The sequence below is a fragment of the Eucalyptus grandis genome, chromosome 11 (assembly GCF_016545825.1).
Source record: "Eucalyptus grandis isolate ANBG69807.140 chromosome 11, ASM1654582v1, whole genome shotgun sequence".
NCBI classification, from domain to species: domain Eukaryota; kingdom Viridiplantae; phylum Streptophyta; class Magnoliopsida; order Myrtales; family Myrtaceae; genus Eucalyptus; species Eucalyptus grandis.
The window spans coordinates 702372-724510 of record NC_052622.1 but is presented as its reverse complement, the minus strand read 5'-3'; the positions used below and the strand labels follow the sequence as shown (position 1 = coordinate 724510).

General features: G+C 39.7%; 2 protein-coding genes and 1 pseudogene across 4 annotated transcripts; 2 read left to right on the top strand and 1 right to left on the bottom strand.

Moving 5' to 3' along the window:
* The first annotated feature begins 7737 nt into the window (after window positions 1-7737).
* On the top strand, window positions 7738-11220 carry LOC104424347 (putative glycerol-3-phosphate transporter 1). Of its 3 annotated transcripts, none has more exons than XM_010036726.3 (3): window positions 7738-8157; window positions 8989-10086; window positions 10296-11220. In XM_010036726.3, exons 2-3 carry the CDS (start codon window positions 9078-9080, stop codon window positions 10844-10846), a joined length of 1560 nt encoding a protein of 519 aa, XP_010035028.2. In that variant the 5' UTR covers window positions 7738-8157; window positions 8989-9077; the 3' UTR covers window positions 10847-11220. The 3 variants fall into 3 exon arrangements, with proteins under 3 accessions (XP_010035028.2, XP_039159979.1, XP_039159978.1); XM_039304045.1 differs by lacking the exon at window positions 7738-8157 and adding an exon at window positions 8186-8386; XM_039304044.1 differs by lacking the exon at window positions 7738-8157 and adding an exon at window positions 8409-8810.
* A 614-nt stretch (window positions 11221-11834) lies between these two features.
* LOC104426943 lies at window positions 11835-13877 on the top strand (annotated as a pseudogene).
* A 1722-nt stretch (window positions 13878-15599) lies between these two features.
* LOC120289497 lies at window positions 15600-16293 on the bottom strand. Its single transcript, XM_039304467.1, has one exon. The coding sequence runs from the start codon at window positions 16184-16186 to the stop codon at window positions 15998-16000; it is 189 nt and encodes a 62-aa protein (XP_039160401.1). The 5' UTR covers window positions 16187-16293; the 3' UTR covers window positions 15600-15997.
* Window positions 16294-22139: the final 5846 nt, after the last annotated feature.

Sequence of the window (22139 nt, the reverse complement as noted above, 5' to 3'; positions counted from 1 at the left end):
TTTCCAGTTCTTTTTGTCAAGATCTTAGCACCCTCCATGTGAAGTATATCGACTTTTGAAACGATTTGTAAACGCCGAAGTTATATTTAAGTTCATTTACGCGTTGGTCATCTATACTCTATATGTGGAAAAGCGGGGGTGTAGTCCAAGCAGGCGGTACCTAGGTAGGCTTCTTGAAATGATGGCTTGCTGTGCGCTTTTAGCACGAAGTACTAAGCTGCATATCTATTTTCTAATATAGAGTTTCCCAAGCTGTATTTTTGTATGTCGCCTGGAAGGTGTATTGATAAATATCTTTCCAAAGCTCAGATATGTTGTTACTTGAGGAGGTGGAGTAGCGACCAGAATTTCACTTTTTCGTGTTTGGATCTTGGTGGGGTGGGCACTTTATAAGGATATATGCTTGGATTGCTCAAAAGTGGTTACTCTTCAAACTACTTTTCCCTTTTATACCCATTCGTTTCTTGAAATTTGCCTGAGCTCACGTGAGTTTCTCACGTTCATAAAGTCCTACATCGGTCATGTAGAATTTTTGCCTCCGCTTGTCAAATACATAGGTCGCATTGCATCTCGTCATCATGGTCGATATCGCACACCCATCATGTGCGTCTCTTGGAATGCTCGCCCTGCATTGTCGTAATTGGGCTGTTTTCTGAAAATTAACTCGTTGTTCCACCATAAATGTTACATGATACCGAGATGCTTCTTGGGACATTCAACAACCTTTTCACATGTGTAATCTTTTTTTTCATTTATTCGCGCCGTTGCGTACGATTCGTTAAAACTTTTGCAGCTGCATGCACATAATAAAACAATAAGCACGTACATTAATCTTCAGCTAATTCCGTGGTTTTTCATTAATCTTGAAGCAGTTTGTAACTGACAGGAATTTGTGTTCTTAAATATCGTCTTCAGCTTGTCTGAGGCAAAAAGCGAGGCCAACGCGGATGTATGTTCGTTCAGGTGAATAAAAAAAGGGAAGCTACTTGAAATTTGATTGGTGTTTGTATATTTTTTTGGACAGATAGAACTTGGATCGGTGATTGTGGAAGGAAATAGAGCACAACTTCTTTGTTTTCTATTAGTAGCCATTGAAATAGAATGTGGGCCGAACAGCTGGCTATAGAAATGTATGTATTTTTAACCCCAGAGCTGGCGCAATTGTTGGAGTGAATTCTAACGGAGAAACTAGAGGTCACCTTTTGAATCTCACCAACTGCGTGTTAATTGCTCTTGGTCAGAGTCATATGCACAAGTCAAAGGCTTAGACTTAAGAGATTCACGTTATTTAATAACCTAGACTATAAAAAGGAGAAAAAAAAAAGGTCTCCATTATTGTCTGATCAAGTGGTTTGTTTTTGTATAATAAACAATTTATCTGCAATAACATATAGATTTTCGCGAGGAACAGTGAAGAGGTGCTTGGGCTTGGGTTCCTTCAGTCTTTGGGGCTTTTTCATGGACATAGCATAGGTCCCCGTCCGCCCAATTGTCAGCCCGATATTGTCTCCCGATACAAGACTTTTTAGGTGCGTCTCGCAGCATTAATTTTTTTTCTCAAATGACAAAGAAAGAGATGACGATTATAAATGTTCCTTTCCCAATAGACTGGAAATAGCCGCACGACAAGTGCGTCCGATATCGTTTCGAAACGAAATGGAGCAATTTCACGACACTTAACGAGCGATGATCGGCTCATGTGAATGAGGATGCCGTGCTTCGACATTAATTGAATCTCTTCCTAATAAAGCGGCAACTTTCAACTCGTATTCAATTTCGTCTGTTTTTTTGCAATCGATTGCTTCTAAGCGCTCTTTATCCTCCATAAGCTTCTCTTAATTTGTTGAGGTCTATTAGAGGTAAGCAAGACGATCAACCGAACCAGAAACTGCCTAGATCAAACTAGACCAATCGGTTATGGATGGTTCTTTTTTATTTGGTTCTCAATTCCAAGAAATTGAAACTGGTGATTTTCGGTCTAATTCCGATTCTTGAATGGAAACCAGGCTGTCTATATATATTTAATTTTTTAATTTCAAAATAGACAACAAGCAAACCCCAATCTAATCTCTCCTTCTCCAATTCCCCTATCAGTCTCACGCTACTCAGAGCTCTATGCTTCGACATTTAATGCTCGACGACACTCTTCACTCTTTCCCTCTTGCCTCTCACCTCTAGCTCTTTCCCTCTCTTGACTATGTCAGTGAGTTGCTTCCCCCTTAGCTCTTGCTCAAAATGATTTGACGAGTTTATAGTCACATACAATATTCTTCTCTCTCAAGCCTTTTCTTCTCCGACTCAATGCGATTACGCTTCAAATGTGTGGTTGCCTAGGGTTTTCGCTGCTCATGATTCTCTGTTGCTCACTTGGCATTGAGGCAGTTTTTCACTTTTAAATTTAGTGTTGCAGTGAGAGATTTTCGATGATGTAATGTGTGTATGTTGTGTTTCGGTTGTTCTTCTCCTACTTGAAGGACTTGGTGGGCAGAGAAGTCACCATGAAGCTAAAGAATGATTTGGCCATCATCAGAGGCACCCTCCTCTACATTGATTAGTATCTCAACCTCGAGCTCGAGAACACTAAGGTTGTTGATTAGGACAACTACTCTCACATGGTGCCGTCAACCCCCCACCCCCCTCTCTCCCTCGTTTTTTTTCTCGCTTGAGAATACTAGGGCTATTGATCAAAGCAAGATGAATGTGGAATTTGGCAAATTATCATTTTCATTAGATTAGACTGGTCCGGTGATCCGATTATTGATCATAGAAACAATCGGTCCAGCCTTGATTTCAGAAATTACGAACCATTCCTCTTGGTTCGGTTCTCAATTTTTGGGTGAGATTAGATTGGACCGATAATCGATCATCTTTTCATCACTAGGACAGCGACAACTGTATATAAGAATCATACCCAAAATGCAGAGGTGTCCCCCCTGCCATAACCATAATTGCAATAGTCCAACGATCTCTTCGCTGCATTCCATTCATTCACGCCGCAGATCGCCTGAAAAACGCCAATTCACGAAATTTCCTACGCTATTTCCCTCTCTGACGAAGCGACACACTAAAAAACGGGCCTATCTTCCGCCATTCTTTTCCCTTCTGTTTCTATCCGCGACGACCAAGGCGATCTCGAAGAGCTCGTGCCTCCACGTGCCCTTGCTCGCGTCATCACATCCGCCAAGCTTAAACTCACCGATTCGTCCCCGTCACCGAGGCCTAAGACGCCCCCCACAGCCGGTCCACGATTCGTGGGGACCGCTTTTTATCTTTTTCAAAGGTTTCATTAAACAGTTCCGGTGAAAAAAAAAACACTTATTTAGTTACCAAATGAATTTGGACCCAAAAAAATAACGCAAACCGATGCAAAATCACGATCTTCAGTAGACTAAGTTTTTCTCCTCCGTTCGCGCGTTTAATATTATGGAAATTTAGAATTCGTGTGAAAGAATAGCATTGAAATGATTATTTGGTGAATAAAAGGTCATGCAATTATTTAGCAAGTAGTAGGCGGCTACACGTCAGGAATATACTTTGCGGAGATTCCCATATGCTATTGCTCCACACGGCCACGCCCCCCGCGTACTTCGCTCCCTATGATTGTCGAATTGGACCCCCCCCCTGCAATGACCATCCTACCCCCTTCACAATTTTGCCTCGGTGACCTTTTTTTTTTTTTTTTTGGGGGTGGGGGGACAATCCGAAATTACCCTTTTAAACGACAGGAACAACCGAAGTCTTCTTGCCTTTTATAATCTTTTACTGTTTGATTGAAAAGTAATAGATCTTAACCGTATGATGGATGCTAATTTGGAAAAGTCTTCTCAATTCGACGATGAAAGATCTAGAAAGCACGATACCCTTTGAGAATGCGCTCGAATCACCATTGTGATACGAGAAATTGCTCGTGGGATTTTCTTTTGAATTTTTAAGGAGGGTTGATACTAAACAGCTTGTTATTCAGTAACTCTCTTTTTATTTGCCAAATAGATATTGCGGTTCACACAAAAGCTTTGATTGATTGATTCATTTTCATTCCAAGAAAAGTAAAACAGAGACGTGTGGGGGAGCATCACGGACTTTGTCGTTTCCACTTCACACTTTCATATCATCATTTATTTCTATGTTTAGCATGACTCAGAAGTTGCCACCATCATGCAACTTTTTATTATTCTTTTGGTTAAGTTGTGGTATCCTTTGTGATTATTTATGACGATAATTTTTGGATTTTAGCTAAATGGTCTTAAAAAGTACTGGACATGCAGAGTGCGATGTCACATCATTCTAATTCTTTTCCTAAAACCGATCGTAGCCTGATCGCGCAAACTTAGCGGGTGGGATTGATTCATTTTCATTCCAAGAAAAGTAATTATTGCGGTTACGGTTGAACATAAGGCCCCAATTATTGCTCTACATTTCCGAAGGAATTCGGTCTTGAATTAAATGAAGTGAGAGTCTGTTTTTGGGACGCTTTGTCCAACGGCTTGAAAGGGCATATTGAGAAGGACAGTGAAAGGATGTCCCATTCCCCATTTTGCTGGATTCATCATGGTGATCGGGTATCTCTTCATCTCTGGGAAGGGGCATACAAAATAAGCGTGGATTAAAAAATCTTAACGCATCTATCAATCCAATCCATCGACAACATCCCATCGCTTTTAATAGCCCACTCGATTACAAGCTCAAGTGAGCATTCCACTTTCCTATTGTTGACGTATTCGTGTTTAAACTTTTAATTTGCATAAGGAATTTTACCTTTTTGAAATGATCAACCCGTATATATCCATTCTATAAAATTTGATTTGGGCAAGCTACAATAATTCATATGTCATTAGATCAAATGAATCGTGGATGAGATCCACCTATGTTGAGCCGCATTTGCATCACCTAAAATAAGAACAGATTTTGAAGCATTGTTAGTTACACCATGTTTGTAAGGAATGAGAAAAGGCCATTGTCTTTTGTAAAAGCTGTTAAGAAAGTTTTGTGTTGAGTCTCCTAGTCTTTAAGGAAGGGCTAGTGTCACACTTAAGTAATACCAAAAGTGGGATGAAGTAGAGAGGGTGAGATGTTGTGTTGAATGTTAGATGGCAGAAGATGAAATTTATGTCGTTATTCGCTTATTACAAGAATTTCTCAATGATCTGCTGCTAAAGTCATTAAATCTCAAAATGCTGAGGTCAATAGAAATATTGAATTCCTAATATTTAGAAGTATCGAAGGGCCAACAACTATTGACATAAAAAAAAACAAAGGCCGACAATTATTGACCAAAAAAAAAAGAGAGGGCCAGCAATCAAAGCTCAAAAGCTAAATGACTTTATGTGTATTTATAGTGAGGGGACAGAGGTGATTCACCGAAAAGACCATGAGGCGATCTTGATATAGGGAATCGGGGGTGGTCGCACTACTGCACGTCAGGAGAGACGGGCCGGTAATGGCTCGCCACACGTGACGAGAAATAGGTTGGGCCATTTCACACGAGTTTTGCTCTGAGTCTACCAAATTAAATAAAAAACTCTATAAAATATCCCAAATGGACAAGAATAATCCAGAATTTTATCATTTAACCCATGTCATTTTTGCACTGAGCTATGCTCACGTGAAGTAAACCTACAAAAAGAAAATCCCAGATGACAGCACTTATTTATTTTCTTGAACATGAAAGGATAAAATAACACGTTGGCAAAATCTATGATCATTGACCAATGGGAACATTGGAAAGACGCGTGATAGGAGGGTGAAAGGAACCTTCCCCCATCTGCACCGTAAATCGCTTGTGGTCTTACGTGATGAGCCGAGCATGTAATACAATTATTTGACATATTTGCCACTTTTTTTTTTTTTTTTTTTTTTCACGTATTTACAAAAGAGTAAGAGTGATAAATTAGACATCTTGCATCATAGTTTATCAAAATTCATATTCACTTTGTCTCTCGGTGGTTTGTCATTTACCAATTAGTTGAGGTAATGATGTCTTATTTAAGAAGATTAATGTGTCCACTTGGTTTTCTTTTATCATTTAATAATGCTTGATTGCAATTATAACATGATATTTTGCATTCCCTTGTGTCTCCCGACGATTTTTTCATTTACCAATTATTTGAAGAATTGATCTCTTACTTGAGTAAAAACCATGCCCAGTTAGTTTTCTTTTGTCACTTTTTATAATCTAAAGACATGGACGTGGAGACCTAACTATTTGGAGGCCTTTGGTTTATGCAAGCAACCTTGATTCAAAGTAGTTTGCATGCAATTGATGGGATTCAAACATATGACATTTAAATCCCAAGTGAAAATCTCCCATTGCGCCAACTTGAAGAGAATTCTTCCATCATTTACTAATGTTTGATTTTAACTATAGCAGGATATTATTTGAACTACGGTAATGTTAGACACGAGACCTTGAAGTCCAGCAAATGATTGTTGGTACATGAATTGCTTCTTGTGCCCTCTCTTCTCAGACCCGTGTTGGGATGAGCAAGCTTCTAGGATAGAAGGGGAGTATGAATAATTGTTGGGTTTTTCGTAGTAGTTTGAGAAATATAATGACAATCTAATACAACATGTGCAAGCGAGATGCACAACTCGATATTCATTGTAAAAAGCGAGGCTGATAATTATGAAATTTAAATTACAATGAGGATGTTTCATACAAGGATTAAAATTGAAGATTATTCTCGCTAATATGCCCCAACAATTTTTTGGAAATATTAAAAAGACCAGATCCAAGCGTTGAATATGGTAATCACGTTCTGAACATGGAAAAGTCAAAAACAATTTTCCATGGACAAAGCTATAATCGCTGAGTCACACAGGTGTCCTTGTTACTTGATGAGTAGTAATTAGTAACGACCTTAGACCGACCCCACTCAAAAAAGCAAGTGGAGACGCATTATGATCATACGCGCCTAAAGAACTCCATCATTTTCAATTATCAAAAGAGACCTTATGATGTATTTGTCTCAATGAAAACTTTGTAATTAGAAAAATATTTTAATTTCCATTAATTATATAGCCCAGTGAAAACGATTTTTTTTTTTGTCAGAAGAAAAAAATCGTTTCCCTCTAATTTAAATTTATTATTTTCAGTTTATAAAAAAAAATTCTGTAAATTAATTAGTATTTGGTCATCTAAATACCGAGAATTCAGAAAATCAACATTAACTTTTCTTCAAACAAACGGATCATATTCTTCCACTTTTTCCATGCCGAAACATACGATCAAGATGAACATGCTAAAGAGCACCAAAGCATTTTTTTGGTCGGTACCAAAGAATCAAACGTTTCTTTTTTTCACTCGTACCATCTTGTTGGTTTTTTCCGTCCACGATTCGTCGTCTCATTCAACTGCTGATCGGGGAAGGGGCGGACGACCGATTAAAGGGGGGCGCACGAGGGGAACGTGCGGCGACTAAAGAGGGAGGGACGGATTAAGAAAACCCAAAAAAGAAGTCGACAGGATGCGCCTTCACCGCCTCTCGACTTTAATGAGGCGATTTTAATCGATCGATTTTGGGGACCGCGCGATGAAAAATAAAAGTCACCATCTCTCTCTTTCTTTTGCCTTTAGCTGGGACACGCGCTATTAATTCACATGCCAGAAATTATTATATCGACCTTTTTCGTGGGTGAAATAGTGACTTGCAAGCTGACGAATAAATAATGTCTTGGATTTTCGACATTTATTAAAATGTACGGACAGGGCTATCCTCTCCTGTAATTGTGTGCACGATGTTTTGCTCATTGTCGTTTCCATGGTGGGAGAAAGCAGAGAGAAGAATGGTTAAAGATGGAGTCGGCGTCACTGCTCTGCGGAGAGAGGGCAGAGTTGGTATTTGGCATGCGTAGATGTGTAGTTCTGACTTGGGTTGTGGTGCGATTTTCTCTTTAATTTGTTGTTGTCAGTACCACCCGCATTTTGACAAACTCTCCCCCCCCGGGCTTCCATTGCAACCAATAAAGCTGAGAGCTTTTCTTCTGCTAGCTCTCTTCTTCTTCTTTTTCACGCCCCTGAGAAGGAAAGAGAGCTCTCTCCTTCTTCTTCGTCACGCTACCGAGAAGGAAAGAGGGAAGGAAAGAAACGCAGGGGAGAAACAGAGGTTTAGGAGGAGGAGGAGGAGGAGGAGAAAAGAAAAGCATTGTTCGAGCAAAGAGGTATTGATTGCTCCTCCGGACGATGCCTCTTCTTGACTTCTGTGTTCCCGTTGTTGACTTTTTCAGCTTCTCCACCGTAATGTTATATCCTGTCGATGAATCTTTCGGTTATTTCTTGAGTGGTGGTGTGGATTTCTTGGTGGGGAAGGGTTCGTTGCTAAGAGCTGGATTAGAGCCACGGTTGGTTTTTCTTGAGGTCGAACATCGGTCGAAAGGAGTTGCTTTGCTCGTACGCTCTTTGCTTTATGAATGCTTTTATTCAGCATGATCGTTTTTTCTTTTTGCATTTTCGGTTTCTGGGTACTCTTTATTTCTGTTTGCAAGTGTGCTGGCGTTTCAAAGTCAATCTTGTCTATCGGATTTCTTGGTTCTTGTTTGTCTGAATTCTGGTGTTCATGCGTAAGAACGAAACGGGAGAGTTGTGTGTAAATAATGGATCGTCATCTAAGATCTCCTCCATTGAGATAACTAACTTGTTGCTGTTCTGCTTTTTGGACTTGTCCTCCAAGACGGACGTGAATAAGAAAGCAGCAACTATTTGGAAACAGAATGTGCAGCAATCGAATAAAGATTGAAACTGTCCTGCATTTTTTTCCAGGAAGCTCAAGTCAGAGGCTTTGTTTCCAAGATGCATGTTCAATTATTCAATTTTGGTAATCAGCTTTGCTCGTGTAACTATTGCGTTTATGACCTTACCGTGTGCAGTTAACCAGTAAATGATGCACGATTGATGTTGTTGTGGCATTTGTCGGGCATTAATTAGGTCGATCTTGTCGCATCAGTTTCACTATTTTTGATTGGTTTATAATGGGACGTTCTCTTGCTTTTCAGCTTCCCGTGTGAGGCTATCGAGTTAGGATACTGGTCCAGGTTCTGATTGAGCATCAGCATCCAGTAATAGAGCAATCCTTAGCTTCTACATGGGTTCACTGTCGGAGACTTCAACAACAGATAGTTACTGCAAGCCGCCGGGAATTCGGTTTGTCAAGTACATAAAGAGAAGTCCCATTTCCTTCAGAACACACCAAAGCATTGTCTTGATAGTCACATTCCTTGCCTATACATGCTATCATGCTAATCGGAAAACCACGAGTGTTGTTAAGAGCACTCTTGATCCTGCGTCATCCGAAGTAGGCTTGAAGTTTCAATCATGGAGGAGAGGCTATTTGCCTAGTCCACTTGAAGCCAGAAATTTTTCTGGACTACTGGGTAGCGATAGTGGTTGGGCCCCATTTAATGGATCAGATGGCACGGAATTGCTCGCTGACCTCGATGTGGCTTTCCTCTCCATGTATGCCCTGGGGATGTACTGCTCCGGCCAGTTAGGAGATAGAACGAATTTGAGGATTCTCCTAACTGTAGGGATGATTGGGACCGGTTTGTTTACTTCACTGTTTGGCGTTGCCTACTGGGCAAACATACATAAGTTCTATTATTTTCTCATTGTGCAAATGGTTGCTGGTTTGTTCCAATCGACTGGGTGGCCTTCGGTCGTTGCCGTAGTTGGTAACTGGTTTGGCAAGAGTAAGAGAGGGCTTATCATGGGTATATGGAACGCTCACACATCCGTTGGCAATATTGTGGGTTCTTTGATTGCTTCTGCTATGTTGAGCTATGGATGGGGTTGGTCCTTTGTTGTTCCCGGCCTCATAATTGCATTTATGGGTGTAGTGGTCTTCTTATTTCTACCTGTTAGTCCTGAATCTGTTGGAGCTGATAAAGACGATGACCTGAACCCTCCCAAGAAAGTAGGAGAGGAAGTGACGGACCCCTTGTTAAGCGCTGATTCGGAGCATAAGGAGCAAGCCGTGGGGTTCATACAAGCGTGGAAGATTCCGGGGGTGGCACCTTTTGCTTTCTGCCTCTTCTTTGCCAAATTGGTTGCATACACATTCCTCTATTGGCTGCCGTACTACCTCAGTCACACGGGTAATTCCAATTGTATTGTTTTAATCTGCTTGCGAGGCAACTTTTAAGAGTAATTTCATCATGGATTGTGCTTTATGGAAATTTGTTTCGTCTAAAGTGCATCATAATACCATTAAAACCTCTGTTTCGCGTTTTTATTTAACTCTGTTCATTTTACCATAGAAGAATTGTGTTATGCTGTTTTTCACGTGCTTATCGTCATTTTGCAGCTATAGATGGGGAGTACTTGTCCAGCGAAACTGCAGGAGACTTGTCTACACTGTTTGACGTCGGAGGAGTCATTGGGGGGATCCTGGCTGGTCACATATCCGATCGCCTGAACGCTAGGGCCATAACAGCAGCGTGCTTCATGTACTGCGCCATTCCGGCGCTCTTTCTGTACAGATGCTATGGATATGTTTCCTTGCCTGTAAACATCACGCTCATGTTCATCACTGGCATTTTCGTAAACGGGCCTTATGCTCTGATAACAACAGCCGTCTCGGCCGACCTGGGGACACATGCCTCTCTGAAAGGCAATTCGCGAGCACTTGCCACGGTGACGGCAATCATAGATGGAACGGGCTCCATTGGGGCTGCCCTTGGGCCGTTGTTGACGGGTTACATCTCCACAGAGAGCTGGGGCGCAGTTTTCTGGATGCTCATGGGAGCTGCTTTAATTGCAGGGCTGCTTCTCACAAGGCTTATTGTCGCCGAGGTGGCTGCAAAGATTGAGGAGTCGAGAGCGCGAAGGAGTTCCGTCCCTGCCGTCGAAGTGTAATTGCAAAAGGAGTTCGATACATATATCATTACCTGCAACTCCTGGGGTTTGGTTCTTCCAGCGCATTGCAAGTAGGTATCGAATCCTCTGTTCATGAATTGATTTTGAGGGGAAGGCATCCTTTGTCTCCACGAAGATGAAGAGGAAGGAGCATATGCGCGGAGAGACAGGAATTTGAAAAGAACGGACTCGGGGGTCGGGGAGGAGTGGCGGTTGTTCTGCTTGTTTGTATTGCTTTTTGTACATTTCTGGTGTATCATGTTCCATGGGATGGAGCTGTGAAAAAGTTACTTCAAGTAAAGATCAAGTCCGATTTTGTTAAGTGTTTGTAAACGAGCCACATTGGAGAAATAGAAGGAAAATATTTCTTTTAAGTATGAGGGCACATTTATAAATGTAGCTATAGAAGGCACGGGCTCTGAAGTGATTATTACTAGGATTGTCAGATGGTTGGGTAGGGTACAGAAGAAAAGAACTTCCGGAAAATTGGCTTGTTTGTCTACCCCAGCCCTTTTGGGCTATCCTTTGTAATGATGCCCCTGTTTTGGGTTCTGCTGGCTAAGCCAGCTTTAAGAGATAAATAAAAGCATCTTTGTGACAAAATGAAAAAAAAAAAATCGGGTCGGATTGGTCGAAAATGATCATAGTCAAATTGATCTATTTAACATTTTTTTTTTGATCCATTTATATTATGCAGTGTAAAATTAGTGAACAAAATACTTCCTCATCGATACTCAACTCGACTTGTATTATTATAATTTATTCATATTTAATTTAATCCATGAAAATTCGTTTCCATATAGTTAACTTAACTTACGCTTTTTATGTGTATATACCATTTGGATAAAATTGCTATTTCTACTATAAAATGCTAAAGAATTGGCTTTGGACATTGCATAGAATTTTTCATTTTTTGTATTAATTCACAATAAAGAATAAGAGAAAATTAATACTTAGTAATGAATTTATAAAATTGCAGGAACAAATAATGTGGATGTACTTTTTATTTTTTAATTAGATGGAAGTAAGATATTGAATAATATGATTTATACTGACCCTTGATTGCAATGACAATAACTAAGATTAGAATATTATGTAAAATTAAAAATGTCAAATGCAACTAAGGAAAGATAAACTCCAATAACTATCACTATATTAACAGACAAACTTATAAGATTAATAAACTTATATGCTGTGGGAATGTACTGCTCTGGCCTGTTGGGTGATAGAACGAATTTGAGGATATTCCTAACGGTAGGAATGATGGGAACTGGTTTGTTTACTTCACTCTTTGGTGTTGGCTACTGGGCACACATAAATAATTTCTACTATCTTCTCATTGTGCAAATGGTTGCTGGTTTGTTCCAATCAACCGGATGGCCTTCGGTTGTTGCTGTAGTTGGTAACTGGTTTGGCAAGAGTAAGAGAGGGCTTATCATGGGTGTATGCAAAGCTCACACATCTGCTGGCAGTCTCATGGGTTCCTTGGTTGCTTCTGCTATGTTGAGCTGTGGATGGGGTTAGTCCTTTGTTGTTTCCGGTCTCATCGTTGCTTTTATGGGTTTAGTGGTCTTCTTATTTCTACCCGTCAGTCCTGAATCTGTTGGAGCTGATGACGATGACCTGAACTCACCCAAGAAAAATAGAGAGGAAGTAAGAGAACCCTTTTTAAGCCCTGACTCGGAGAATAAGGAACAAGCTGTGGGGTTCATGGAAGCGTGGAAGATTCCAGGGTCGCGCCTTTTGCTTTTTGCCTCTTCTTTTCCAAATTGGTTGCATACACATTCCTGTATTGGCTGCCTTACTACATCAGTCACACGGGTAATTCCGATTGTATTGTTTTAATCTACTTGCGAAACTTTAAGAGTAACTTTGTCATGGATTGTGCTTTGTGGAAATTCGTTTAGTCTAAAATGCATCATAATACCACTAAAAGCTCTTTGTTTCGCATTTTTATGTAACTCTGTTCATTCACCATTGAAGAACTAACTGCATTATGCTGTTTTTCACGTGCTTATCGTCATTTTGCAGCTATAGGTGGAAAGTGCTTATCCGGCGAAACAGCAGGAGACTTGTCTACACTGTTTGATGTTGGAGGAGTCATCGGGGGGATCCTGGCTGGTCATTTATCTGATTGCCTAGAAGCTAGGGCCATAACAGCAGCGAGCTTCCTTACTTCGCCATTCCGGCGCTCTTTGTGTACAGGTGTTATGGATATGTTTCCTTGCCTGTGAACATCACACTCATGTTTTTTTTTTTTTTTGTTGGTAAAATCACACTCATGTTCATCACCGGCATTTTCGTAAATGGGCCTTATGCTCTAATAACGACGGCTGTCTCGACAGACCTGGGGACACACGGTTCTCTGAAAGGGAACTCGCGAGCACTTGCCACAGTGACAGCAATCATAGATGGAACGGGGTCCATTGGGGCTGCCATCGGGCCGTTTTTAACAGGCTACATTTCTGCGGAGAGCTGGGGCGCAGTTTTCTGATGCTCATGGCAGCTGCTTTAATTGCAGGGCTGCTTCTCACTAGGCTCATCGTTGCCGAGGTGGCTGCAAAAGTTGAGGAGTCAAGGGCACGAAGGAGTTCCAATCCAACAGTCGAAGTGTAATTACAAAAGGAGTTCGATATGTATATCATTACCCACAAATCTTGAGGTTTGATTCTTCTGGCATGTTGCGGGTATTTGTCCAACACCTCTGTTTATGGAAAAATTTGAGGGAAGGGCATCCTTTGTAGCCACGAACAAGAAGAGGAAGGAGCATATAGCGGAGAGACGGAACTTTGAAAAGAACGGACTCAGGGGTCGGAAGGAGAGGACAGGCGGTTCTTTTGCGTGTTTGTATTACTAGGCGCAGTCTGGGCTTGACTTGTCTGAAGAAACTTTCATTCTTGCAGAAATTCGAAATTCGGAAATACTCAAAACCAAAGATCAAATCCTTTGACTATTGGAGTTTGCCACAGCAACGGTAGTTCCGAGGAGATGACTAGCTGGTACAACTTTTCAGGACCAAATTCAAAGCAGAAAGAGGTCTCCATCATCTTGTGGGCACCGGCTGCAACTGCTTGGTTGGAAAAATGAACGAAATTTTGTATTGTCAAACATGGATATAGAAGGGAAAAAACATACAAAAATCGGAAGATCTTTTGCCATCTTTTCAGTGAGATCATAAGAAATGCATTTGAAAACAGGATCCTCGTATGAGGAACTTTTTGGTTTTAAGCAATGATATAGTAGACTCCTAAGAGGTGATTTTCAATTTGACAATCTGACTGTGGTGACATGGGAGCATGTTACACGTGAATGTTGGTCTTTTGGGTTCGAACTTGAATGGCCAGTCAACCGGCATTCCTAGCAATAGTTGCCTAACCAACTCATCATTCAAGGCCAAATACAAAGTCTATTGTAAGGGGTCTTCCCCATACTGTCTATAATGCTGTTATTAACAAAGCTAGCTACCTGCATTTCCTATAATAGGAGAAAAGAAAAATTAGGCCTTAAAGATTCTACAACAACGATCCAGACAACTACCTTCCAATATTTTTCGCCCCTGTCATGTCCAGCTAATTAACACAGAAAGGGTTTTCTCAAGAATGAAAAATTCTCTAACAAGTAGCGATCCACCCATTGAGGGACGGGGAAGAAACATATAGCCTGAAGGTGTCCCTATTATAGTTGAGGAACACAAAATGTTCATACAGAATTGCCAACTCCTGACTTTGAAGTATCGATCTTTCCATTTCATGATCCAAAGGAAATTCAGCCCCAAGTTACTAAGCCTATCATCAAACTGCAGCAGTCAAAAGAAAATGTTGTGTGAAAATGAAAAATTAACGAGGGATCAGTGTGTACAAAGAGCTACTTGTTGACACGCCACTATGTGATGGCTCTTATGGTGTGAGAGCTGTTCTGTGCTTCAGGGTTCATCCTCAAGCCACTTAAAACACAAAGTGTGATTGTGCTGATCAATGCTACATGCCTTGTTCGAAAGAACAGGACCGAATCCATGTTGTGCAGACAAAGCAGTCACAGTACATAGTACTAGATATCTCAGGGTGATTAAACAAATAAACACAAGGTATACACTGGAGCTACGCAATTTTGAAACACACAAGACCAATACAGTATCATGACCTTGTCCTCGATGATCTTTCACAGACAAACATAATGGACTTCGGAAGGTCCTAAAGCCTCTATTGCTTAAGCAACAGAAAACTAATATCATAGACCTTTCAATCGAAACTCAACAGTAGTAATAGTGAATAAATCACTTCTCCAATCCAAGACAATCATGTGAATCACAGACAGAAACAGGATCAGAATCAGATGAAGAGACGAGTCCATCATGAACAAACACATAACATTCGTACAATTAGAAAGACGCAAGGATAATCTAGAATGACAAGTCTCCTGCTAATAGAATAGAGATGGTAACAGAAGGATCTCATCAAAGCATGGCAAGAAAAAAATGTTGACAATGAAAGTCTACATATTCAACATATCAAAAAGTAATTCTGAAGTTCCACAACCAGTAGGAGTAGCCAAAAGAACCATGTGATGAAACAGGAGCAAGGCCCCTAATTCGATGCGCAGATAAATTGCATTCGAGTTCTGCAAATTCTACTCCACAATACATGGGAAAGATCTACTGCCTCAAGTGCCCAAAAACAGAGGCCAGTAAAAGTGAGATCAGCTCTCTCGATGGCTCTTAAAGAGCTAGAGCACCTTCTAGCTGAATCGCTCATTCTTAAAGACCAATCGCCCCAGTCGAATTATCTCAGACTGAAAAGTTTCACTTCATGAGCACTTTTAATGATGGGAACACAACGAGGACCAATTAAGCAAAAAGTGAAACTCTTATATGTCCAACATTTACCCAGTGAACTTCGCCAGCACTAGCATCTGATCAAATGTTCAGGGAACATATTGGACTGAAGAAGAAAACAAACTCTCCACCTTTGCTTTACAAATTGCCAAAGATAAACCAATATCTAAAGCTACAAACTTGCATTGAGGACATACAGAAGCCCGCAAACAAGCTCCCCTTTAAAAGAGAGATTCAAGAAACTTTACTACCCATAAAGAGCCTGTTGATCCTTTCTCTTCCCCTCGAGCTACCTACCAAACAAGAATACTTTGAAGGAGCTAAACATGGCGTCCGCCATCGTCTCTGGACATGGAGCTGGGCTTGCGGTATCTCTCTTCGATCTGCTTGGCCCTGCGAACGGCGTCGTTGGCGACGGCCTTGATGTTGGGAACGTCGTAGTTTTGAGCTATGTAAATCCCGCACACCGTCCCCGCTATGAAGGAGAAGCTGCTTCTGATCATCCCCATGCGTCGGTTCCTCTGCTTCGACGATCGAGAAGAAGAAGAAGAAGAAGACCCCGAACATGCTCCATTTCTGCTTTCGGGTCTGCAGCATTCTGGGACCTTCTTCACCTTTTACCTTCGAATACCTTATTTTTCCATTTTTTGCCGGACATTATTTTTCTATTTGTTGCCAAAAAGAAGAAATCGATTGTTTTAAATGAAAAATATCTATATCTAGGTTTTTCTACAACATTATTTGCAATTACGGGCGCGTTTGGTAACGTTTTGTTTCGTAACAATTTTTTAACATAAATAATTTTTTTTTTTCTACTCCAGGAAACAATTTCTAAATATAAAAACGTCTTGCTAACTATAAAAAATTTGTACTCCATAGGAATAGAAATGCGTTTGGTAAATTTGTATAATTTTGTTATTTATTTTATTTCTTCAATATTTTTATTATATTTTCATTTTTCCTTCTTTCTTTTTGTGGCCGAAGTTCGATTGTTTTAAATGAAAAATATCTATATCTAGGTTTTTTACCATTATTTGCAATTACGGGCGTGTTTGGTAACATTTGCGGAACAATTTTTTAACAAAATAATTTTTTTGTTTTTGTTCCCGAAAACAATTTCTCGCGGGTAACTATAAAAATTTATACTCGGGAATAGAAATGCGTTTAGTAAATTTGTATAATTTTGTTATTTTTTTATTTCTTCATTTTTTTTATTTTTTTTTTAGCCTTTTTTTTTTTGTGGCCTCGCGAGGCTTGCTTGGCCATCAAGCTCGCCTAGCCACGGCAAGGCTTGGCGTCTTCGAGGACCGATGAAGCTCCGGACAAGGTCGCCTCGACTCTCGTCTAGTCGGTTGCGCGGCGCCGCCATTGGCCAAGGCCGGCAAAAGAAAGAAGAAGGAGAAGAAGAAAAGAAAGAGGAGAGAGAAAATTGTTTCTCGGAATTGTTCGAAACAATAAATAAGTTTTTCTACTTCTTGTTTCATTTCAAATTTGTTCCAGAACAAAAAAATGGATTTTTTGTTCCCGAAAATAAAAGTTTTATTAAACGCAATTGTTTTTTTTTTTTTTGCTCCTCGGAACAAAAGAAGATAAATTTTGTTCCGAGGAACGAGAAACAAAAATAAACAAACAGGCCCTACATGTATTATCATTTGAATCGATAGTTTGAAAATTTTCAATTATTTTGAGTTAGTTTTTTTTTTTTTTTTGAGTTCATAAAATTCACAAAAGATTGAAGATAGAAAGTAAAATTTACTCAAAGTAGATCCTATTGATCATTTCCACAATAATTTCCCTCATGATTTGCGCTTTATAAAATATGAACTTGTGTGTAAATTTTCTCACCAAAATTGAACAAAATTATGATGTCATTTAGTTGTGGTCGATTATAAAATAATTGTATAATCTCGAGCCTTAAACTTTCCCTGCCTTGAAGAATGGCTTGATATGTGTTCTAATGTAGACTTTTGATACATGCAAGCCACCTTAACCACTACAAGCTTTCTAAAAGATGCTAAAGTCGGTCGATTCCTGCCACTCTGACGACACCATTCGATCTATTTGCAAACTCCTCATCATCAGAAATCTCTATGAATTTCCTGTTGCAAGGTGATTAATACATCAGCAGGTATTCCATCCTCAGGGGCAATTTTAACACCGCTGACGGTCTAAAAGTGACAGATGCAAGTAATTTCGCTTATCCATGTCACAGCAGAGCATAACTTTTATCACTTACAATATTTGAAATGTGATTCCCAAAATAATAGTATTAGAGGTCCAAAGTTTCCAAGCAAACTAGGTTTTACTTGCTCAAAATATCGTGTAATTGGAAAAGAGATGCAATGGAATGTTAGGGCCTGCATGGTAACATTTCTATTTCTCCTGATTTCTGTTATTTTGTTCCTTGGAACAAAGAAAAAAAAAACAGAAATTTGTTTGGTAACGCCAACTTATTTTTCTATTCACCGCAATAGAAAAGTGGCTAGAGAATAGATTTGGAAAAAAAACAAAAAACAAAAAAACGTAGTTTCTTATTCCCAGGAATACCTTCTAGAAATAAGTTTTTTTTTTATTTTCTATTTTCTTTTATTCTTCTTCCTTGTTGTGGCCACCATTGATCATCTACTAACCGCCGGCCACCATCTGCCATCCGCGGCCACCGTCAGCAGCCAACCACCGGCGATGGTTGCCACGGCTCGTAGCCCATCGATCGCGGCCTATAACCCACCGGCCGACAACTGTCACCGTCCACCGGCAGCTTGCCATCACCAACCACTGCACGATCATTGCCTGTCACCGCATGATTGCCGACGCCATCGTAGGACCGCTGCTCACAGCTCACAGCTCACTCACCGACCATTGCCCCCACCCGCGACCGGTGGGTTGTGGGCAGCAATCTGCAGCGATGGTCGGCGGTCGTGCGGTGGTCCTGCGATGGTCATGCGACGTTTGTGCGATGGTCGTGCGGCGGTCGTGCGGCGGCGAGCGACGGTCGGTGGTCCGTGAGTAAGAAGAAAAAACAAATAAATATAAAAATTTATAAATTTTTACCAAACGTATTTCTATTCTTTTTTTTATTTCTAGAATAGAAATTTTGTATAATTACCAAACACCTTATTTTACTCAGAAATTGTTCCTGGAGTAGAAATAGAAAAAAAAAAACTATTTCTGAAAAGAAATAGTTCCCCGTAATAGAAACGTTGTAATGTGATTTCCGAGTGGAACTTCCTCGCAAACAAGTAGCATGGCCTCTTCACTCCATTCTACAAACAAGGTTTTGTTTGCTCTTCGTGCTGCAGACATCCAAGCAACAAAAATTTCGTTGAGGCTATTTATGTATATTTCGAGATCATTAATCGAGAGGATACAAACATTGCATACCTATTGTCACTCGTTTCATGTATGCTTACATCAATTGACTGCACAAATGACAAAATAAGCACGGTCAAACTCATGACGGAAAAATGGGAACAATAATGTACATAGATTATCACTATGTTCCATACAAATCATGAAAAGTCACTAATTTCAATTTCTTACTCCATAGAGTGATAGTTTCTTTTAATCTTTATGGAGTCTTATGATAGTTAAAATTGGGCAAAAGTACATTCCAAGTGCCAAAACTTGGCACAAAAGGATACTTGTGCATGACAATGTTTCTTAGCTAGGGAAGAGTTTTTATTTTTATTTTTAGAAATAGTTCTTTCTATTCTATTTCTATTCCGGGAAACAATTTCTAAGTAAAAAAACCCGTTTGGTAACTACACAAAATTTCTACTCTTGGAATAGAAAAAAAATAGAAATGTATTTGATAACGCAACAATTTCTTTTTTGTATTTATTCATTTTTTATTCTTATTCACGGATCGCCGTCGCGGCTCGCCGTCGCGGCTCGCCGTCGCCGCTGCACATGACCCCGGCCAACAACCGTCACCACTGCCGCACGGCCAGCGGCCGCCCCCTCCCATGGCCGCTCGGCGGTCGTCGGCGGCCGATGGGCTGTGCAGTGGCAATCAGCGGTGACGGTCGGCGGGCGGGCAATGATCGGCGGCGGCGGTGGTCGACGTGGGCGGTGGCTCGGCGGTTGAAGGTGGCCATGGCAAGAGAGGGAAATAAAGAAAAATAAAAAGAAAATTAGCTTATTTCTAGAAATTGTTCTTAGGAAAAATAAGCAATTTTTTTTTTTACTTCTCGTTTCTACTCTAAATCTATTCCCTGGAATAGAAAAGCAACTTGGTGTTACCAAACATGTTTCTATTCTTTTTTTGTTCCGGAAACAAAAGAACAGAAATTATAAGAAACAGAAACGTTATCATGCAGTGCCTAAAGTGTCAAAAGTTAGAAAAGTGGCACTTAAATGCCACTTTTTTTGAAAAATGGGACACTTGAGTGCCACCTCCGGCAAGCCCCATCAGAAATCTTACGTGACAATTTTTTTTTTATTAATTTTGCTCGCCTATGTGGCTCGCCCGAGAGTTGACTTAGCAAAGAAATGCAAAAATGATGTGATTTTGACATGTATCTAAATTTTAATATAAAAAATTATATTAATAAAAAAAGGAAGGAAGGAAGAAGATGAATAGTTGCAAGCGGCTAAGGGCTTAGTCCTTGCCGTTGCCGCCTTGTCGGATTCGGGGAGGACCACGACTCTTGCCCCAAATCTAGGTGAAGGCTCACAGGCCCTTGCTTTTGGTTGGTCGGGGTCACCGACCTCCGGCTAGGGCTCGGCGACCTCGGTTGGCCTTCCCTCCACTATCGCTAGCCCTTCCCGGCGATGACCGAGAGGCGGTGGTTGCAAGTCCCTCTCTCTCTCTCTCTCTCTCTCTCTCTCTCTCTTCTCTCTCTCTCTCTTTGTTTTTAAATACATTTAGTTTTAAATTTAATTTAATTAAATTTTATATTAATTATTTACCCACGTCAGCAGCAAAATGATATCCTTTGGCACTTACCTTATCGAAAAATCACAATGTTAGTATTTTGGCCAAATCTTCTCGCCATTAGCACTTAGGTTATCTATTTTACTCCAATTTTGGTTCTTAAGTATCACTTTCTTAACTTTTAGCACTATCTCTTCATGCCAAGTTTTGGCATTTCAGGTGTTCGCCACTCGTTAAACTGAGTAAAGAACCCCATATCCCATCTTGCCTCTATAAAAAAGTATAGACAATAGCGAATTGTCATGCATTTTTGCTAATATGCTAAATGCTATTATGGTCCTATGGCTCGGGCAATATTACCATCTCTCATGGGTTCACGTGCACGAGAGGGTCAGGCGCTTGGATTCCATGCTCTACATGCCCTCACACGTGCGCTGGCAATGAGACACGTGAGAGCCACGGGCTCGTGGAGCCACAAGGTGTGTTTGCATGTGCCTGCACGAGGCGAGCGCCTACGAGCCTGTTTTATATTTTACAGTTTTGCCCCTTATTCATTGAATTACATTTCTGCCACTTCTCTTCGCTGTTTATTTACGATTTGCCCTCCTTGATAGTTATTTACGTTTTTGCCCCTATTTATTGGATAATTATGATTCTGCCTTGGCCAATTATTTATCATTTTGCCCTTGAATATTTAATTTATGATTCTGCCCCATTTGGAATTATGATTTTATAGTTTTATCATTATGCTTTAATTATGGTTTTATGCTTGGGTGCATTTTGGTGAATGTTTGTGCTTTATAATATTAAAAATTCAATTAAAAATAGTTTGTTAGTCATTAAAGCGGTCAAACCTTATGGAATTTCAATTTTTTGATATTGTAAATTGTCTTATTCAATTACCTATTATTAATTAATGCTATGATTGAAATTGATATGTTACATATCTTTGTTGATGTCATGGGTATATTGAAATTTATTTATTATAAGAACTTAGAGATTAACCCAAAGGTTAATCAATTTCTTATAATTCAGGAACATAATAATTGGTAATTAATTTTTTTTGTTAATTTTTTTTGTATATCCAAAGATAACAAACAAATTTTAATGAGATATATTTATAATTACCAAATTAAAGTTATTAGTATCATTGTGGTTTAATGTATGTTTGTATACCATAAGATCACCCCAAAGAGAACTATGATGTATATGTATTGTTTAGTTTGAATCGATTATGTGATATTCTCAAAGTATTAATATATGAGTATTTTCTTGCATGTTGCAATATTTGTACCTATTTCACTTCATTCGCATGTTTCTTTTATTCCTTTGTCTAATTGAATGAATTTCTCTAATTAAAGTGAACAAAACAAGTTCAGTTTCACTTAGGTGTCCTAGATCTTGATTTAGCACTTCAAGTTAAGAAATCAATTGAATGAAATGACTTTTTATAAAGTCTAAGAAAGGTCGAACATACTAAGTTTAATGTTTATGCGAAAGACAATTATGAATAATTTAAAAAATATTCTTTCCAAAATCAACAATGCTAAGGAATTTATGAAATTTGTGTAAAATCATTATTAAAT

Bases quoted from the DNA above. Each gene is read 5' to 3' on its own strand.
- LOC120289497 (XM_039304467.1), bottom strand. From the start codon at position 16,186: ATGGGGATGATCAGAAGCAGCTTCTCCTTCATAGCGGGGACGGTGTGC.
- LOC104424347 (XM_010036726.3), top strand. From the start codon at position 9,078: ATGGGTTCACTGTCGGAGACTTCAACAACAGATAGTTACTGCAAGCCG. The intron at 10,087-10,295 runs GTAATTCCAATT...GTCATTTTGCAG, and splicing joins GTACTACCTCAGTCACACGG to CTATAGATGGGGAGTACTTG.